Source organism: Lepisma saccharinum, chromosome 16, assembly GCF_977018435.1.
Source record: "Lepisma saccharinum chromosome 16, izLepSacc3.1, whole genome shotgun sequence".
Classification (NCBI taxonomy): domain Eukaryota; kingdom Metazoa; phylum Arthropoda; class Insecta; order Zygentoma; family Lepismatidae; genus Lepisma; species Lepisma saccharinum.
In genome coordinates, this window is record NC_139244.1 from 32,500,975 (window position 1) to 32,519,478 (window position 18,504).

The 18,504-nt window shown below is 36.2% G+C and overlaps 1 protein-coding gene across 1 annotated transcript in view; it reads right to left on the bottom strand.

The window, feature by feature from the left end:
* Positions 1 to 1,847: 1,847 nt before the first annotated feature.
* LOC146000546 (luciferin 4-monooxygenase-like) overlaps positions 1,848 to 18,504 on the bottom strand; it is a 31,883-nt gene continuing 15,226 nt past the window's right edge. Inside the window, exons 2-7 of the mRNA XM_083138293.1 lie at positions 11,712 to 11,826; positions 10,367 to 10,416; positions 9,372 to 9,473; positions 8,989 to 9,114; positions 7,907 to 8,072; positions 1,848 to 1,969 (exon numbers count right to left, since the gene is read on the bottom strand). Of these exons, the coding sequence (XP_082994419.1) occupies positions 1,848 to 1,969; positions 7,907 to 8,072; positions 8,989 to 9,114; positions 9,372 to 9,473; positions 10,367 to 10,416; positions 11,712 to 11,826 (681 nt within the window). The remainder of the gene's footprint in view (positions 1,970 to 7,906; positions 8,073 to 8,988; positions 9,115 to 9,371; positions 9,474 to 10,366; positions 10,417 to 11,711; positions 11,827 to 18,504) is intronic.

The window sequence follows — 18,504 nt, forward strand, 5'->3', positions numbered from 1 at the left end:
ACACACGCATAGGTTATGTGGCCCTTTTTTTGAGTTCAACTCAAAATTTTTAAATGGTAAGGAGGTGACGTGCATAGGCGCCGATTTCTTCAGAGGACGGGGGGTAGGGGGTTAGGTCTAAGCTAAGTAAAGCATAAAAGTCTGATTTCTTTGTTTGCGGGGGGGTTAAGTTGGGACCTAATACAATTGAGTTAACCTTTGAAAAATTGTAATAACTATCTTTGACAACAAAACGTAGCTCTATATCAGCGTACATCGGACTTTACTAGCTGGACAAGAAATTTACTGTGCTACTGTGATTATGTAATTATACAACATAATATTTTACGTAACTTTTCACTGAGAATTTGACCATCATATTCGGTTTGTAATACTTATTCCTACAATCTTTTATAGGAGTTTTATATCGTTACACACATTTACATAAAAAAGGAAGACCCAAGATAAAACTTTCATCCTGGCGAGATCAATTTTTGGCACCCCAACTGTCCACTCTATCACCCCCCCCCCTCAACTTTTTACCCTGATCCCACTACTTTCCATCTTCAGCCAATTAAGAAACAGACCGTGTTGTATATTTACGATTTTAACGACGATAAATAATAGCCTTGTTTTTTTTGTTTTTTTCAGAACAAGAACACGTATATTGTAGGTTGATATCAAAATAACAGTAGTCCCTTAGCTTAAATTGCTACATGATTTTGCAATATATATATATATGTCAATGAGAGGTAACTTCAATTAATTTTTCTCTACACAAATCCAAGTCTTTATAAAACAAATATCCACATTTATGAAATCAGAAATAAGGATTTGGCTGTACTAAATAAGGATACCGCGGTCTGGCGCCTTCGAGTGCAGTGCCCCGGGCAATCGCTTGGGTCGTAAGGTCCTTAAGCCGCTGACATCCACACATACACGTATTGTTTTCAACGTTGATTAAGCATTGGTATAAATATGTAACACTGCAACTTTCAGCCACATCAGTGCAGTCTGAAGTATCACACATATGTTTACAGGTAAAAAAAAATCACCTCATCGCCCCATCTGCCTTTACCCCTGCCCCAGGGTTACCACACGTATCCATTCATTAGAGGCTGTGTGAACCTTAGAGCCGATGCATGTAGGGATATTGTTGGAAAAATTCCCGCCGGGAATCGAACCCGGGTCAACCACGTGGCAATCAGTCGCCAGACCACCTTTTCTAAACTCTTTTCAAATATTACTTTTTATTAGTTTTATCTACTGGTCGTATATTTGGCGTTGCAGTCGAAGTGCAGTTCGAAAGACTTTCACTTCCAGTCCAACGCTTCAAGACTGATCTCCAAGACCATTCTCGAAAGAAGTTTGCTTCAGATACGGAACACGGCAGAGAGGGAGATAGAGAAGGAGAAAGAGAGAGAGAGAGAGAGAGAGAGAGAGAGAGAGAGGGAGGAGGGATGGAGTGAGACCGGCAAGGATTTTCTGCTTGCAGTGACACGAAAGTAAACGATGAGAGAGTCGAACGCATCTGAAGCTAAGCTGCAACTATTTATGTTTCAGTTATTTTTGTAATTTTCTTTGGTAAATATTTCATTACACAATGGCTACCATTTGTTATATAATTGCAAAACAATAAAAAATAAATAAAGATATTTATATGAAAGTATATTTATTTTTAATTAAAAATGTAAATTAGTTGAATTCTCATTCATACAAATTACATATAAAACCCTTAATCATTTACTGAATTTATTTTTTTCCACTCTTACATTTTGGCGGATCTGATGCCTCTGTAGCTGCTTTCAGCAAGCTCTGGAATCAACCTAATTTCAATTCCTGATTCCAATTCCCTGTATCCATTTTAATCACAGCCCTGCAAGCGCCATCTTCCTCAGCTTTACTCTGTCGAGCTTTGCTCCTGAGTTTTCAGGCAGAGACTCTACAAACACAACACCACCTCGCAGGCGCTTGTAGACCGCTGTTCTGTCTGAAAAGCGAAACAATAATTACAGCAGGAAACAGCGTGCCTTAAAATATGCCGTGTTAATACTTAATTTACAAATTTAGTTTCACTTTCAAATTCAATGAAGAGAAAAATTTAATTATATAGTATACGAGGCATATTTTTAAAGTAAGTTCCGTTTTGATATTACATAAACACAGGGACACATGTTGTAATAATTTTATTTTTACATGGAAGCCTGGGCCTACATTTACTTTTCAACATAATTGCCACCTACATTAAGGCACTTAACCTAACCTAACCTAATTACCGTACGACCAGCTTCAGAGTGCCATCTTCATAGAAATCGGCCGCCTGATGTGATAGCCTAACCACTGCTGCACGGCCGTTTTCACATCGTTATCTGCGTTAAAGCGCTGACCGGCACGGTGTTTCTTTAAGTGCAGAAACAAGTGATAGTCACTGGGCGCTTGGTCAGGGCTATAGGGAGGATGATCCATTTGTTCCCAACCAAATGACGCGATGTGATCTTGGGTTCGATGCGCCGCGTGTGGACGAGTATTGTCGTGAAGCAATACGATCCCTTTACTGAGCATGCCGCGCCTTTTGTTTTGGATTGCACAACGCAGTTTATTCAAGGTCTCACAATATGTCGCAGCATTTACTGTGTCATCCCGAGGCAAAAAATCCACAAGCAACACCTACCGTGCACATGATTTTTCTGGCTGAAATTGTTTGCTTGAACTTCACTTTCTTGGGTGATGTTGAATGCCTCCATTCCATGGACTGTTGTTTTGATTTCGGTGTAACGTGAGACACCCATGTCTCGTCACTTTCTCGAGGAAAGTCAAAGCACTGGCTAGCCGTTTGGTTTTGTGTAACTCAGACAGCATTTTTGGTACCCACCGTGAGCCCAACTTCCGGTAATTTAAGCGTACTGTCACAATTTCATACAGAACACTGCGTGACAATTCCGGAAACTCCGTAGATAAAGATGAAATTATAAAGCGTTTGTTCTCGCACACTTTTTTCATCAACTTGCTGCACCAGGTCATCGTTAATGACGGACGGTCCCCCACTTCGTCCCTCGTCGTTCATGTTTATACGGCCATCTCTAATTGCCCTCACCCATCTTCTTACCATGTTATTGCTCATAGCGTTATCTCCATACACTTCTGCAATCTGCCGATGGATTTCGGCCTCTTTCACGTCTCTTGCACTTAGAAAACGAATGACAGCGCGTAGTTCACACTCCGCGGGACTTTCAATCCTCCGAGGCATTTTAACCAAATCTGAACAACTCTCTACTCGGGCGAAATGTTGTGTACTGCCGTCTCTGGCAAGCCCATAGATGCAGGTCCTCAGGGCGCATGTGCAAAACGGCGAGTGCAGCGCTACAGCGGGTTAATCGCAAAACGGAACTTACTTTAAAAATATGCCTCGTACATTCCTATAGAATCAGCGATGCTAACCAGATCAAAATTAGAAGGATTAAAATTTAAAATTATTTTTCTTATGCGTGTATTTGTGTGTCTATCTTAAAGTGAACTATCAAAACCGTATTATTTTCTTCTAACTTAATTTTTCACACAAATAATATATAGATCAATCTTGATTTTAACAAAACAAACGAAGTACTGGTTTTCTTGACTCTAAGAGCCTATAATTTAATACCAAATGTGACGTAATTTGTTCAAATTGGAAATCAACGAGTTCTATATTTGGAGATGAATCACAAGAAAAGAAAAATGAGAAGCGATATAGCATCCACTATCTGGAGATAACATTGATATATTTCTATGATACACTTGATGCAACTGGACATGTGAAAATGTAAAACTTACGAGATTTTGAGAGTGGTTGTTATCCAAGTCTAAATTCGTTGTAGAATTATTACTTCCTCGAAGTAAGAGTGAAGAGACATCAGCAGAAAACGTAGGAAGGCTAATCTTAATTTGAACTGCATGGCACAGCGTATCGATTCATAAGTAAGATATTAAATATTCTTTGTTTTACCATTCTTCACTTCTGCTGTTTGACCACATTATATTTATTTTTCTTTCTAAATTCTTTCTGATATGGCTACCAACGGAATTAGAAATGTATTTTGTTTGAAACCCCAGAGCAGAGGCTCAGTTTCCAACCTAAAGATCTCTGCAATAGCCTTGTTCTATCAACCCAAAGATGTCGCTGCTAGTTCACAATAATTATTTTTTTTTAGATTTGTGCATTTTCCGTATTTGAACATAAGAAATTATCCCCATATTTATGCATCAAGAAAAATTCATATTTTAAATATAATATCTGCGAATTATGATACTATTTTTTTTTAAAAAAAGTTAGAAATATATAGCTACGAATAAATAATTCTTTCTTTTCTATGTTTGTAATGTATGTTTATATATATATAAATAAATTTGCGGCTTTTCACTTATTTCTATGTGTTATTTTCTCTTGTCTAAAATATTCTAGCTTGTTCCGTCAATCGCAAAGCAGTATGTAAAAAGCCAACCAGCGCCATCTCTTGGCGTTAAGAATTACTAAAAACAATAGAATGTCGTCGAGAGACAACAGAGAGAGATTGCGTTGCAGAAGTTCGTTGTTCGTAACGCTCTGCATTATCATATGTAGTTTCCAGTTCACATATATTTTTATACAATATAACCTAACCACGTGCAATCATTACGCGAGTGTTGTTTTTTATCATAACCTCAGCGGTGAGGGATGCACAACAGTCCGGAGCCACAACATTTTGGTCCTCCAAATCCGCCATGGACGTCAACCGTCGCATCGCAGCAGCAACAAGGTAGGTAGTGAGTGCATGCAAGATTCGTCACTTTCCTATTTAATTACATCCTCACACCCTTTGTGTTACTGTGTTAGTGTTCAGTGAAGTGTAAGTGAACTTTCAATACTGTTAGTGTTCAGTGAAGTGTAAGTGAACTTTCAATACTGCAACGAACAGTTCCAGTGCATCGGTGTCGTGACAAAACAGTTTGAATTCTCGTTAGCAACAATGAATGCAGAGAGACTGAAAGAGCTTATCGTTAATCGGCGACAAGTTTCAGAGCATACATTGATAGTCTCACAGAAGAGCATGGAATCGCACAATTAACATTACGTCATGAGAAATTTGTTGAATCGTGGAAAGACTTCGAAAACATTCAGTCAGAAATTGAACTTTTGCAAGATGAGTCATTACAGGAACAGGAAGGTCAAGAAAGGGAACATTTCGAAAATGCATATTTTGAGTTAGCGGCGCGCGCACAAACTGTACTCCAGTCGCACGCAACGTCTAAAATTCACAATGAAGTGCCGAAAGATACGCAGGACAATATTGCAGTGAAATTGCCAGTGATAAATCTACCGTTATTTCATGGACGTTATGATGAATGGGTGTCTTTTTTTGACACGTTTCAAGCACTAATTCATAACAATTCGTCATTGCAAGCTATTCAGAAATTTCACTATTTGCGTTCTTCGCTGCGAGGGGAAGCACTTGAAGTCATTCAAGCGCTCGAGATCTCTGCACAGAATTACGAAACGGCGTGGTCACTTTTAACGGAGCGGTTTGAAAACAAAAGGTACATTGTAAACAAACACTTAAAGGCATTGTTTGATTTACCGCCTGTAGAAAGGGAATCGGCTGCCGCTTTGAAGCGACTTCTAGACAGCATAGTGAAACATTTACGTGCTTTAAAATCGCTTGGTCAACCGACAGAAAATTGGGACGCTCTTCTTTTGCATTTAGTCACAAATAAATTAGATGGCGTTACTCATAAAGAATGGGAAGAAACAATTCAAGGTACTGAACTTCCCTCGATGTCAGAACTCATTCAGTTTCTGCAACAAAGGTGTCGAAGTTTTAGATGCCGTAGGTAGCAATCGGCCCACACAAAATAAACCTCTGTTTCGCAACAAAGGCACTTTTTCTCAGAAGAGTGAATCGGAAAGTAAGAATACGTTCAAAACAAACGTTCATCTTTCATACAATGAACCAAAGTGCAGGTTTTGTAATCAAGCACACTTCATTTATCAGTGCACTTCATTCAAAGCAAAATCAGTACCAGAGCGAATAAATGTAGTAAAGCGTCTTTCACTTTGCCTCAATTGTTTAAAAGCTGGACACAGATCTGAGATGTGCCCCTCAGGTAATTGTAAGATTTGCAATTCATGGCACAATTCCCTACTGCATTTTTCTCAGCAGTCATCATCACGCAGCGCATCATCATCGTCGTCTTCTCAATCAAAAAACTACGTCACTCCGAGTGCAGGGCGCAGAGATACAGAATCCGTTACATGTGTAACACAGAATACTCAGAAACAAACAAACGTAATGCTGTGTACAGCAGTTGTTTATGTTAGTAATGCACAAGGATCATATCATAGTTGTCGAGCGCTTCTCGATTCGGCATCGCAATCAAACTTTATCAGTTCGAGAATGGCGCAAATGATGAAATTGAAAAGAACCAACAGGGTGTCTCACATAAATGGAATAGGCGCATCAGGATCAAAGGCGTGTCACAGCATTCAACCCACTGTCAAATCAAGATTTAATGCTTATTCTGCCACATTAGAATTTGTCGTTCTGCCTGAAATCACACAAGAACTGCCAGCACTTCCGATTAATATCCACAATTGGAATATTCCACAGAATATTCATTTGGCAGATCCACAATTCAATACACCTCAAAGAGTAGACTTACTGATCGGAGCGGGAATATTCAGTCAAAGGTTCAGAATTTCCTAGCTTCTGACCACATTGAATGGCATTTCATACCCCCAAGGTCAGCAAGTATGGGAGGCCTCTGGGAAGCTGCAGTGAAGTCGCTGAAGTATCATTTGAAAAGGATAATAGGAAACGCCTCATTCACTTACGAAGAGACTTACACATATCTAACACTCATCGAAGCTTGCTTAAATTCTAGACCCTTGACTCCTTTATCTAATGACCCAAATGACCTCAACCCTTTAACCCCTGGTCATTTTCTAGTTGGTAAGGCACTCACTACCATTTCCGAACCTGATTTGAACTTAATTTCAGTGAATAGACTATCCAGGTGGCAGCATGTGCAGCAGTTGTATCAACATTTTTGGAACAGGTGGTCACGTGAATATCTCACAAATCTTCAACAACGATCCAAATGGAAACGAAATAACACTAATCTACGCGTTGGAGACCTGGTCTTACTCAACGAAGACAACCTTCCCCCCCTTGAGCTGGAAGTTAGGAAGAATCATCGAGCTACATCCTGCAGGTGATGGACTTGTTCGGGTGGTGTCCATAAAAACGATCCACGGCCAGACGAAGAGATCAGTCGGGAGGCTGTGCCCCCTTCCAGTGTAGTGTAACTAGTGTGACTTAATTAGGTTGAAGGCAGTGCCTTCAAGGTGGGCGGCATGTTCCGTCAATCGCAAAACAGTATGTAAAAAAGCCAACCAGCGCCATCTCTTGGCGTTAAGAATTACTAAAAACAATAGAACGTCGTCGAGAGACAACAGAGAGAGATTGCGTTGCAGAAGTTCGTTGTTCATAACGCTCTGCATTATCATATGTAGTTTCCAGTTCACATATATTTTTATACAATATATCCACGTGTAATCATTACGCGAGTGTTGTTTTTTATCATAACCTCAGCGGTGAAGGATGCACAACAGTCCGGAGCCGCAACATAGCTTAATACGTCAAATTTATGTATTGTAATAAACATATCAACTACTAACTTACCTACATGTGTTTAACATTTATTTGTTGCTATTAGTTTCTAAATAGAATGTAATTAGCGGATATCTATAATTATACAATTAAATGCTTGCTGGTCACCCAAACTCAAATAAATAAATAAATAAATAATGATGTGAATAAAAATTTCCTGTAAGTATTACACATAAAAGTATTCTTGACAAGAATTTTGAAATTTAGCTTTCAAAAACTTTCGAAATGAAGCAAACGATATGTACCTGCCACAAATTTCTTGAGTTCTTCTTCTGTGACATCATGGCCAGGCCTCTTCACCACGAAAGCCCTTGCAAGGTGTGTGCACTCTGGATGAGGGATTCCGACTACTCCTGCCATGAACACGGCTGGATGTTGCTGGAGGATGCCTTCCAACTCCACAGGGGACACCTGGAGAATGAAACAAACCACATTCTGCCATTAATAGCAATATGTTGTTTTTTAACAACTTGTTTAACGGCTTGTAGATCGAGTAGCATTAATAAATAAATAATAATAATAAATTTCGAATAAAATTTCTTTATTTCATTAGTTTAATAATTATTTATTGTATAATAACATTTATAACAGTTGTAATTATTATTATTATCATTTCTACCATTCTACATTTATTACTGGTCTTTACCCCATACAAAAGTTTCTTACGACGCTCTCTCTAAGCTATATGATAAAATTAAAGGGGCTGTGTTTGAGTACACAATGTCGAAAATTATACATTTTACTGTTGTAAAATTGAAGTATTTCAGTGTTTATTTATGTAAGCTTTATTTCAACCTGCAGAAGTCTTAACACGAAACTGTTTGTAGAAGATCAACATTGTCTTGGAAAATATTAGTATTTTCCTTTATATCTGCATCTAAAGCTTCCGAGAACTTCTCAATTTTTACCAGATACTTTTGGTTTTCTCTATCGCTTTCAAATTTCAAGTGATCCAGTCTGTATGCGATCTTTTGTAACAAAATAAGCTCGAAGGTAATATGTATCCCACTTGTTTACATTGGGAATTTGGTGAAACCGGAAGTTCATATTGTACCTGGGATAATCAAATTGCCTGATCGATTATTTTTTGATTACTCAGGAATAACCCCCATATTTTTACATCAGACTTGTGGGAACAGAGTTTTTAAATATTTTGTTTTCTGAATCGGTGGCCAATTTTGAAAATGACGGGGCCAGAATAAACGATTTCGGTTTCAGTATCTTATCTTTATTAATATAAACAGGTTTTTATCTCTTGCAACGTTTGTGATAGAGATATATGCAGCCTCAAACATTCAATCAGTCAGACACTCAAATTAAAACTTACAAAGTGCATGAGGTACTTGAAAGTGCAGGACATCCTCTCCAAAACATAGAGATTGCTCTCCTCATCAAAGAAGCCAAGGTCTCCCGTGTGAAACCATCCGTCTGAGTCTATCACCTTTGACGTTAGCTGCAAGAGTTAAGAAAAAAGTTAGGAGTAGATCAACCTTCTCTACATTTTAAGCGGTTATGTTATCCAAGAACCGGGAAGAACATTTGCTACTCTCTCAACGACAAAGTTCCTTTAATTATTCCAAGATCATACCATTAGCATTGAATTCTACAGTATTTAATATGTTGTTTAAATGGCTCACTTCTATGTGTCTCTTAGCATCTCTGTTGTTGAACAGATCGTAAGTAAATAACAGGAAAAGGGAGAGAACTCACCTCTGGTTCGTTGTAGTACCCTTTCATTACGGCAGGCGACTTCAACTGAATTTCTCCCTTCCTATTGCGCCCCAGGACCTCTCCCGTTACAATGTCCACTATCTGGAAAAATAAAGGGTCTTCTGAACGGAAAAATTCTTACTATAATTATTATTTAGTTATTGAATTCTTTGTTTGTTACACTATCTTGACCAAGAGCAAAGTTGGTGAGATGACAACTCCCCTTCTAGACCAGCATTTCTTTCAATAATAATAATAATAAAATAAGTATAGAAAGTCAAATGCAGAAATATAGAGCAAAATATAAGAGTGACCTCAAACAAAGGACTATATACGTAACTCCTTTTCCGATCATTATTTTGGTTGGGAACCTCAAAATTCAGACAGAAAGAACGATTAGTCAGTAGTAATGTGTAACTGATAATACAATCCCTATGAAACACATTCTGAAAATTTTGTATTAGAGTAATATTAACAATCAAGACTAACAAACATCGTTCTGCAACATAGGATGCTGGGGGTCATGAGAATGTTAAACAGAAACAAATCAGCCTCAACAATTACAAAGGCAAAGACCCAAGGTTCGAAACCTGGGTTTGATCCCAAAACCCTTTCATTATTTCTCTATTCATCTATATTGTTGCGATTAACCTAGGGAGGTAAAAAACGGCGTAAATAACAGAAACACAATGCATTAATTAAAACATGGAGCAACCTATATTAGTGAATACAAAATTAGGTTGTCTTTCCGTTTTGATTCGCAGTCGAGGAATGTAGTGCGTTTCCTGTTTCTGGTTGACAGTTACTCTTAAATCAATAGAAAGTACTTTGAACCAAGAGTCTTTCCAGCTTTTGAGAGATTATGAAAGTTTTAGAATTTTTAAATTTTCCCCACTTTTTCAGAAAAAAGTATTGGATAATTTTAGCAGAATCTGTAAAGTAGTGAACACTTACCTGATGTCATTTAGTACGAAATATATTTATGTTACACTCACCCTGGCTTGAGAGTATGGAGTTAATTTTCCTGTGTGTATGTATTCGACCTCTGGAATAAGAAACACATAAACATAGCTGAAAAATCTTTATTATTAGAACTCTCAATTCTAAGCCATGTGAAAGAACCATAAGTGATCAACATTAAGATTTAAGGGAAGCAAAATATTCAGTTGAAATGTTTTCCTAATAGTCAAAGCTACTTATTTAATTACTGTAGTTGTGAGAGATAAATGAGCAGACGTCAGATGTGCTATAGCTATACTTCCAGGTAAAACGTCCAGTGGTGTGTTAATATATAATTTCTACAGATATAAAGTATTGTAGCCTCACCACTTCATCTTGACAAATATATCTTGATAATCCCACTGGTAAATAGACAAATATAGCTATATATTATACTTCTATTTACGTTTGCGTACCTATGTGACAGTGGTACAATTTTAAGGAAACAATACCTGCTAAAATAGTATTAAAATTAGATATAAAATGTCCAAAAAAGTCAAAATGTTGACATTTTAGGTGGTATATAGCCTATTTGTGTTCTGCACATAGCTTATTGATTTTCAATTGTTAACTCGATTCGAGGCTCAGATTCCAACCTAAAGGTCTCCACAATAGCCTTGTTCTATCAACCCAAAGATGTCGCTGCTTTTTCATTTTTGTTGTTCCAGAAGATTTTAGAAATCATTCATCAAGTATTTTCCAAATAATGTAATCTAAATCTCTCGTATAGTGAGATATAATGATTTTTTTCCGTTCTTTCAAATGAGCTGAAAATGAAATGGGGTTTCCTTTAAAAAAAGTAAGTTTGTGTTGAAAGTCGTATTTCCTTACGTAGTTGAACGTATTGTGTCCATTAATCTCATGAGCCCCTCTAATACCTATATATCTGCAAAAGCAGTTTTTCAATATTTATTGTTGTTTATGAAATATTTGGGGTGCACGTTTTAGGTGATTCACATGGTATATTTGTTATAAACTTGAAAACATCCAAAATAATTTAATTTGTACTATACTGTCTAATGATGTAAAATGAAGTGTATAACTCTTGGGAAATATATAAAAGAGATAGTAGACGTATCAATGTCACTGTCACGCTTTCATCAGAAAGTATATCCTGTTCTTGTCAGAAATATGAAATTGACTGCGTTAATCGAAAAATTCCAATTAAATAATTTAAATTACTTTGTAAGTTACAAGTTACTTAAAATGTTTTATTGTAAAACCATTGTGAAGAAAAATGTTAATATATTTTAGGCATACGAGTGCGAAAATCGGGAGTTATAAAGTAACGAAGCGAGGAAATCAGCGTCTATGTAAGTAGAATCTTCGTGGTAGACTTACCGTCTGCAAAGTCCTCCTCGCCTTCGTCCCGTACTCTAGGCAACCGTTTGATGGGGTCCTTTTTGTCAAATAAGGAGCAGTCAGCGACTGAAATACATTCCGACAATCCGTAATTCTGAAAAATAATATAAAACTTAATAGCTAAATAAATACTGTTACATCACTTATATCTGTTTGGTACAGATGAAAGTCCGGGAGATGACATCCATTTGAACACATAAAAGAAAAAAAATCAGTTCACACCTAGTTTCAGATTTTCTTTTAAGGTCACTTTAAGCACAGATAGGCTAATCAGTACTGGACCTACAGTTTACCTACTGTTCAATGTGCCTCCATCGGGTATCAAACCCGGGAACCCTTGATTACAAGGTGACCCCGGCGGGGAAGTTTACACACTTAAGTCATAGTAGTTCTCCCTCGGCATCCACACATTGTTTCGTGTAATCATGATTCATCTTTTCTTTACCTGACAACATTACCACTACCACCTTAAGGAAGTTCCATCATATTACTGTCGTCTCGAGTTCTATGACAGAATTTAATTTCATCATATCATCCTCATAAGGGCAAATGTGGCAGAAAATCCAAGTAAAATAAACCAAACCAATCAATCAAAGGAAGCCAGAGTCGAAGGAACCTCCCAGCCATGGGCGTATATATAGCTCACGAAAGGGGTGGGGGTTCAACTTTTGGTTCAATTACGGTTCCTATATTTCATAAGTGAAAATCCGGGACACTACTAACCGGTAGTTTGTTAGGGAGCGGAGGGGGGATGGGTTAACCCGATAAAGTTGTATGTATGTACAAGATAATTGTCTACATAACACATTGTGTGGGAACCTAATTTGAGAACTGTGGACTGAACACATAGACACCCAAGCACTGACTCTTTATAGTAAGTAGGTTACTATACAATGGAAGAGAATCGTAACTGAAATTCAGCACTGCTAACAGATGTTTGCAGTACCGTCTGTATCTCGTGAACTCTTGTATTATGGAGAGGGAGTGATTCAATGTAGAGTTAGATTGTTTTGTAAAATGAGAATTTTAAATTAAGTCCATGCATTTAAATATAAAAAATGTTCAGGAAAGTATAGACTTAATCACTTCTTCTTTCCCACCTGATTCCAGGACACTTGTGCATCCCGAGGAAACTATTCGGAATACCGGGACAAATTATACCATTCCGGGATTGTCCCTGAATATCCGGGACGATTCACTATGCCACCACATGAAAGGTCGCACATTTATTAAATTCATTCTGTCTAGAAACTCAAACTTTCTACACAAAATGAGAGTAGAAGGGATAATACTTTAGACCTAACAATAGACCCGTTAATTGACATTAATGGTTTTTTAATTCATTTTCGAGGGGTGACGCTATTGTTATTTAATCTAACGCCACGTGTCGTGGGTGGAGGAGGAGATGAGTCATCGATGACTCATGCACACGTGTGAGTTTGAAATTAATGGTTTTCCATTAGTGCACAAAAGACACTATTATGTATTCCGTTTTTGACCTAAGCTAACACTATTGTTGTATATTATATATGCGTTTCTGCCGGATATGAGTCACAGATGATTTATACAGACGTTGGAGTTTGGAATTAATGGTTTTTCCATTAAGGTACAAAAGACACTATTGTGGAGTTCGTTTTCGGACTATTCTAACACTATTGTTGTATATTATATATGCGTTTCTGCCGGATATGAGTCATGGGTGCTTTATACAGACGTGGGAACTTGGAATTAATGGTTTTTCCATTAATGTACAAACGCCATTTTGGCGTCGGTGGTGAGTCATATTTGGTATAATTAAGGATCCGGATTTACCCGTATTCAATCGGTGCCGACGCGTTCGATCGGAGGTAGAAGATATTATAACACATGTTCGCTTTAAAGGCGAAGAAATTGAACGATGTATCCTATATGAAAACGAAGTATGCGAGCAGAATCCATGTTATTAATATTAACCTGTTACGGAAGAACCTGTTATGTGGTTGCATTCATCGGCACCCCCAAACCGCGCGCGTTCATGGACACGTGAGGAGAAAAAAGGTTCTCTATTGTTACGGCCCCCATCGCTTGGTCTTCTTCCGAAGTTGAATGGAAGTCAAGTGTCGCCAAATTTTTACACACGAGTATTGATTTTCTTTGAGGTTCCAATTTTTTTTGGTGGAAGTAATCTACGCGGTATTTCTGCCGCCTTTCGTAACATTGCAAAGACTATTTGACCAAAACCGTAACGAATTTGGCTGAACTAGGAACATCAGATCCAGTATCTACAAGTTAAAGTGGATGCGATCCACTATTTGCCCTTATTTCGGGGTTGCGAACCACAGTCCATTTGATTATTGCCTTATAAACATCAGGATTCACGTAAAATTGACCAGATGTTTTTACTGTTAGAGACAATATTTCGCATTTTTTGTGTATTTTTACTCAGAAAACGCTATTTGAACGATTCAAGCAAGAGTTCGCATGGGAATTTAGACACACAAACTGTGTTTCTTCAACTTTAGCTGAAATTTAGGTTTATTTTTTTACTCTAATATCACAATTTCTTCTATTCAGGCAACATTTTTTATTAAATTTTGGACTCACAAAGACATTTTTCAACTTTTAACTTGTTATTTTAAAAGTTTATTTCCATTTTTTACTCTAATATCACAATTTCTTCTATTCAGGCAACATTTTTTATTAAATTTTGGACTCACAAAGACATTTTTCAACTTTTAACTTGCTATTTTAAAAGTTTATTTCCATTTTTTACTCTAATATCACAATTTGATTTATTCTTGCAGAAGTGTTTATTGCAATTTTGACTTGCAAAGATAATTTTTTCAACTTCTTTTATTATTTTTTCTATTTATTGCCTTTTGTATCTTATATTTTTAATTCTTAACTTTGAGTTTTGTTCTTTATTTAAAAAAATTCTCTAATCACTAAGGAAGAAGTACTTTTAAGTAAAACTGTACCCACAAAGTTTATTATTATTATTATTATTATTATTATTAGTATTATTATTATTGTTGTTGTTGTTGTTTTGATGTAGTTGTTGAATCTTGTTGTTGTTGTTAGGGTTTATTGACTTCCACTACGCTATTTTTGGTTTGCTTCGTAGGAAAGTTTGTTTATTTTAGAGTTTCCTCGGTATTTTTTTACTGTTAGGGTAGGTAAAGTTTCTTAAATATATGAGTAGGGTTCCATATATTCTTGTTCTTGCATGTTTTTCATATGATGTGATCACCACAACTCTCCAAGTGCTTTTACTGCATGTTTCCATTTTTATTGAGGCTTAGTGATTCCTAGAGCCACTTTATGCATGAGAGAAAGCTTGAAAATTTCGATCTCAGTTAGCCGTCAACCTTATGTCAGAGTATTTTCGAGTATATTTTAGACTTATTATGTGGCAGTAGAATATCACGGCTTGCTTATTTTTTAAGTATGTTGCGCAGTTATTGTATTTTTGCTTTTGCTTTCTAGATAAACTGTATGAAATGTTTAATATTTGTACTTTTTTTGCACTTATAAGAGGCCAAACTTTTACTGTAACTAAAATTATTATCTCTCTAAGCACTGAAACCCCTTTACCAAGAGTACTATAACTGAATGTTTATTAATATTGTTTCTTTCATCCCTTAAATATAACTACTTAACAATATAATGACAAATCACAGGACAAGACGATGTTAGCAGATGACTACGTGGCTCTTAAGTCCACCTGTCAAACTTTTCTTACCATGCTATTTACCCTTATAGTCTTTTATTCGGGGTACGTTTCAAGTACTACTTGACTTTTTGAGTGTTTGATTAACACCAGGGGTTATTTGTATCTGTTATGCTGTATTATTTGAGGCTTCTTTTTTTATTCTACAATCACTATATGTCCCTGAGAACTAAATTTCCACTGACTGAAGCTTAAAGCTTAGGCTCTACAGCATGTTGAATGGTTAAGCACTGGTCAATATGAATTTTACAGAGGCTAGTAGGAGGCATAGGAACACACGCCAGAGCCTTATTAGCGTGCAAGAAGCATTTTCAGGGAGTACTACGAGGAAACGAAGTTGATTTTTTTGAGGGCTTTACCAGTTACACAGCCAATATTTGCTATTTCAAGTAACTACATGTACCAAAACATTTTACAGCCCAACACTAACTAGACTTCAATTTATATTTTATTAGGTGCTAAATGTAGCAAGAACACTGATTGTACATACTTTTGAGAATCCAACTATTTCAGGATTTTTTCTATGTACGCATATTTTTATTGATTACTAACTTTATCAGACCAATCAGGAAGACGCCAAAATTCACTAAACTTAGTACTATAGTGTATGTGATTGCATGAAAAGTAGAAATTATAACAACCACAAGATTTCGCTTTTTTTGCTTTTGGGACTAATCGTGACGCTGAGGATGAATGGATGGCCAAAAATCTTAAGGACTGGATGTATTTTACCATTACAGACGCCTATGTAGAAACACTAGAGTACTGTTAGCTTTCAAAATTGAGGTTATACTGTACTGTTTTTTAAATATTTCGTATTTGGCACGCTTAACAAGTTACATTTATATCCATTTCAGGACAAATATTGCTAAAACTCTCAAATTAATGTGTACAACTTTATATTTCTGCTATCAAAGGAATTAACAATCCTATTTTACAAACAAAGGGTATTGTTTACACTTTATTTACTTCAATCTGAGACTAATATTTTACAGTAATTGAATCATTCAGCCCTAGTCAATATTTTACTGCATCAGAAAGTTTGTTATTAATCTAATAAGTATCCTATTTTGTGCTATTCTAACGCAAACGTTGTTTAATTCACTGGTTATAATGCAAACTTTTGCACAAATTCGATATATTCACTACCTTCAAACCAAACAATTGTACTTATTTAGCGCATTTCATTTATATTTCTTGTAATTAACTTATGTTTCTTATAATTAACAAACTAAACTAATTACTTTGGCATGTTAAAAACCTTATTTTTTACTATTTCCTATTCTATCAGGTTCTATATTGCTGTTTTTATCAATTATGTAAGACCACACTCTGGTAAATGCACATATATTCTCTTTTATACACACGCACGTCACACACACACACACACACACACACACACACACACACATTTACACACTTATACGAACATACATCTGACGTTTTTCAATATTTTGCTATGAAGTTTGCATCCACGCTATTCAAACAAGGGCAGGCAATGTAGTATTTATGAGTATTAGTAATCCCAAAGTGGTGTTTTTGGTGTCCAAGTTCAGATGAGAGGCTGCTATGTGCCTTTTGCAGGGGATTGCATGTGAAGTGTATGCATATTGAGCATTATTGACTGTGTAGGCTTCCAAGTTTTGCTGTTATTTTCCTATAATTCTGTGAGACTGTAGAGAGTTCTCCCTTTTCATCCAGTTTTCTTTCATTGATTGGATACTTTTTGGGAACTTAGCAGTTTTTTATGTTATGAAGCAGATTGTTGTAGAATATTTTGCATGGTCTTTTGTGATATTGAGTGCCTGCTGTAACGGAAGTAAGTATCTTTCCTTCTTGTGTTGATGTTCTCGTGTAGGTTTCCTATTTTCGGTCAAGTTGCAGTAGGGAACTTAGCAGTTTTTATGTTATGAAGCAGATTGTTGTAGAATATTTTGCATGGTCTTTTGTGATATTGAGTGGGTGCTGTAATGGTAGTAAGTATCTTTCCTTTTTGTGTTGATGTTCTTGTGTAGGTTTCCTATTTTCTGTCAAGTTGCAGTACTTAGAATAATCGCTACTGTCTTATTGATCTACGAAGCTCCTTTGAATAATCATTTGCATGTGACCCTATACTCCACGTTGTACTTTGTTCTGGGAGCTATCTTTTGAAGCCTTGGCATTCTGCTAGTACAGTATTATTATCGTAGAGGTAAATTAGTTCGTGAAAATATGTATTTTTCTGATTAACTATAGTCGCTTAGTTGTTCTAGCAGGTATAAGTAGTTACTGCTGATGTTGTTAATTTTCTATTCGCAGGGGCTATGTATGATGTAGCGTATTTGTGTTGGCTGTCCCTTTTATTCCTATGTTGTTGAGTTTCTCCATAAGCATGTCCTGTTTTACTCTATTCTATGCCTTGTTGCTGCTAGATATCTGAGGTATGTTGCTGGTTCATATCTGAGGTAGCTTGTTTGACTATCTATTATTTTTGCTATGGCTGTGGCTATTGATGTCCCTTTCTGAATTCCATGTTGGTTTCTGTTTATCCTTGTTGCTGCTTGTTATCTGAGTTAGGTTGTTTGACTTCAGGACTATCCTTTTTTAACTTTATTGTTGATTGCTGTTTTGTTTATTTCCTTATTTGTTTTTATTTGTCTACTGAATCTATTTGTTTTGTGTCTTGTAATATTATTTACTATAGTAACAAAATTATTTTCCTTCCATCCCACATTTATTATTCTGAGCAACAGAACTTCTCCTTCTTTCCTACATATTTGATTATTTCTGGTGTAAAGTACATTTTTTTCAAAGTGAATGTTTTAAAAGTACAATTTTTACAAAGTTAATGTTTTAAAAGTACAATTTTTACAAAGTTAATGTTTTAAAAGTACAATTTTTACAAAGTTAATGTTTTAAAAATACAATTTTTACAAAGTTAATGTTTTAAAAGTACAATTTTTCAAAGTTAATGTTTTAAAAATACTATTCTTTCAAAGTTAATAATTTAAGAGTACAATTCTTCTGCTATTTGAACTTTTGTACAATTTTGTTATTTTTGTTAAAATAAATATGTTAGTTGAT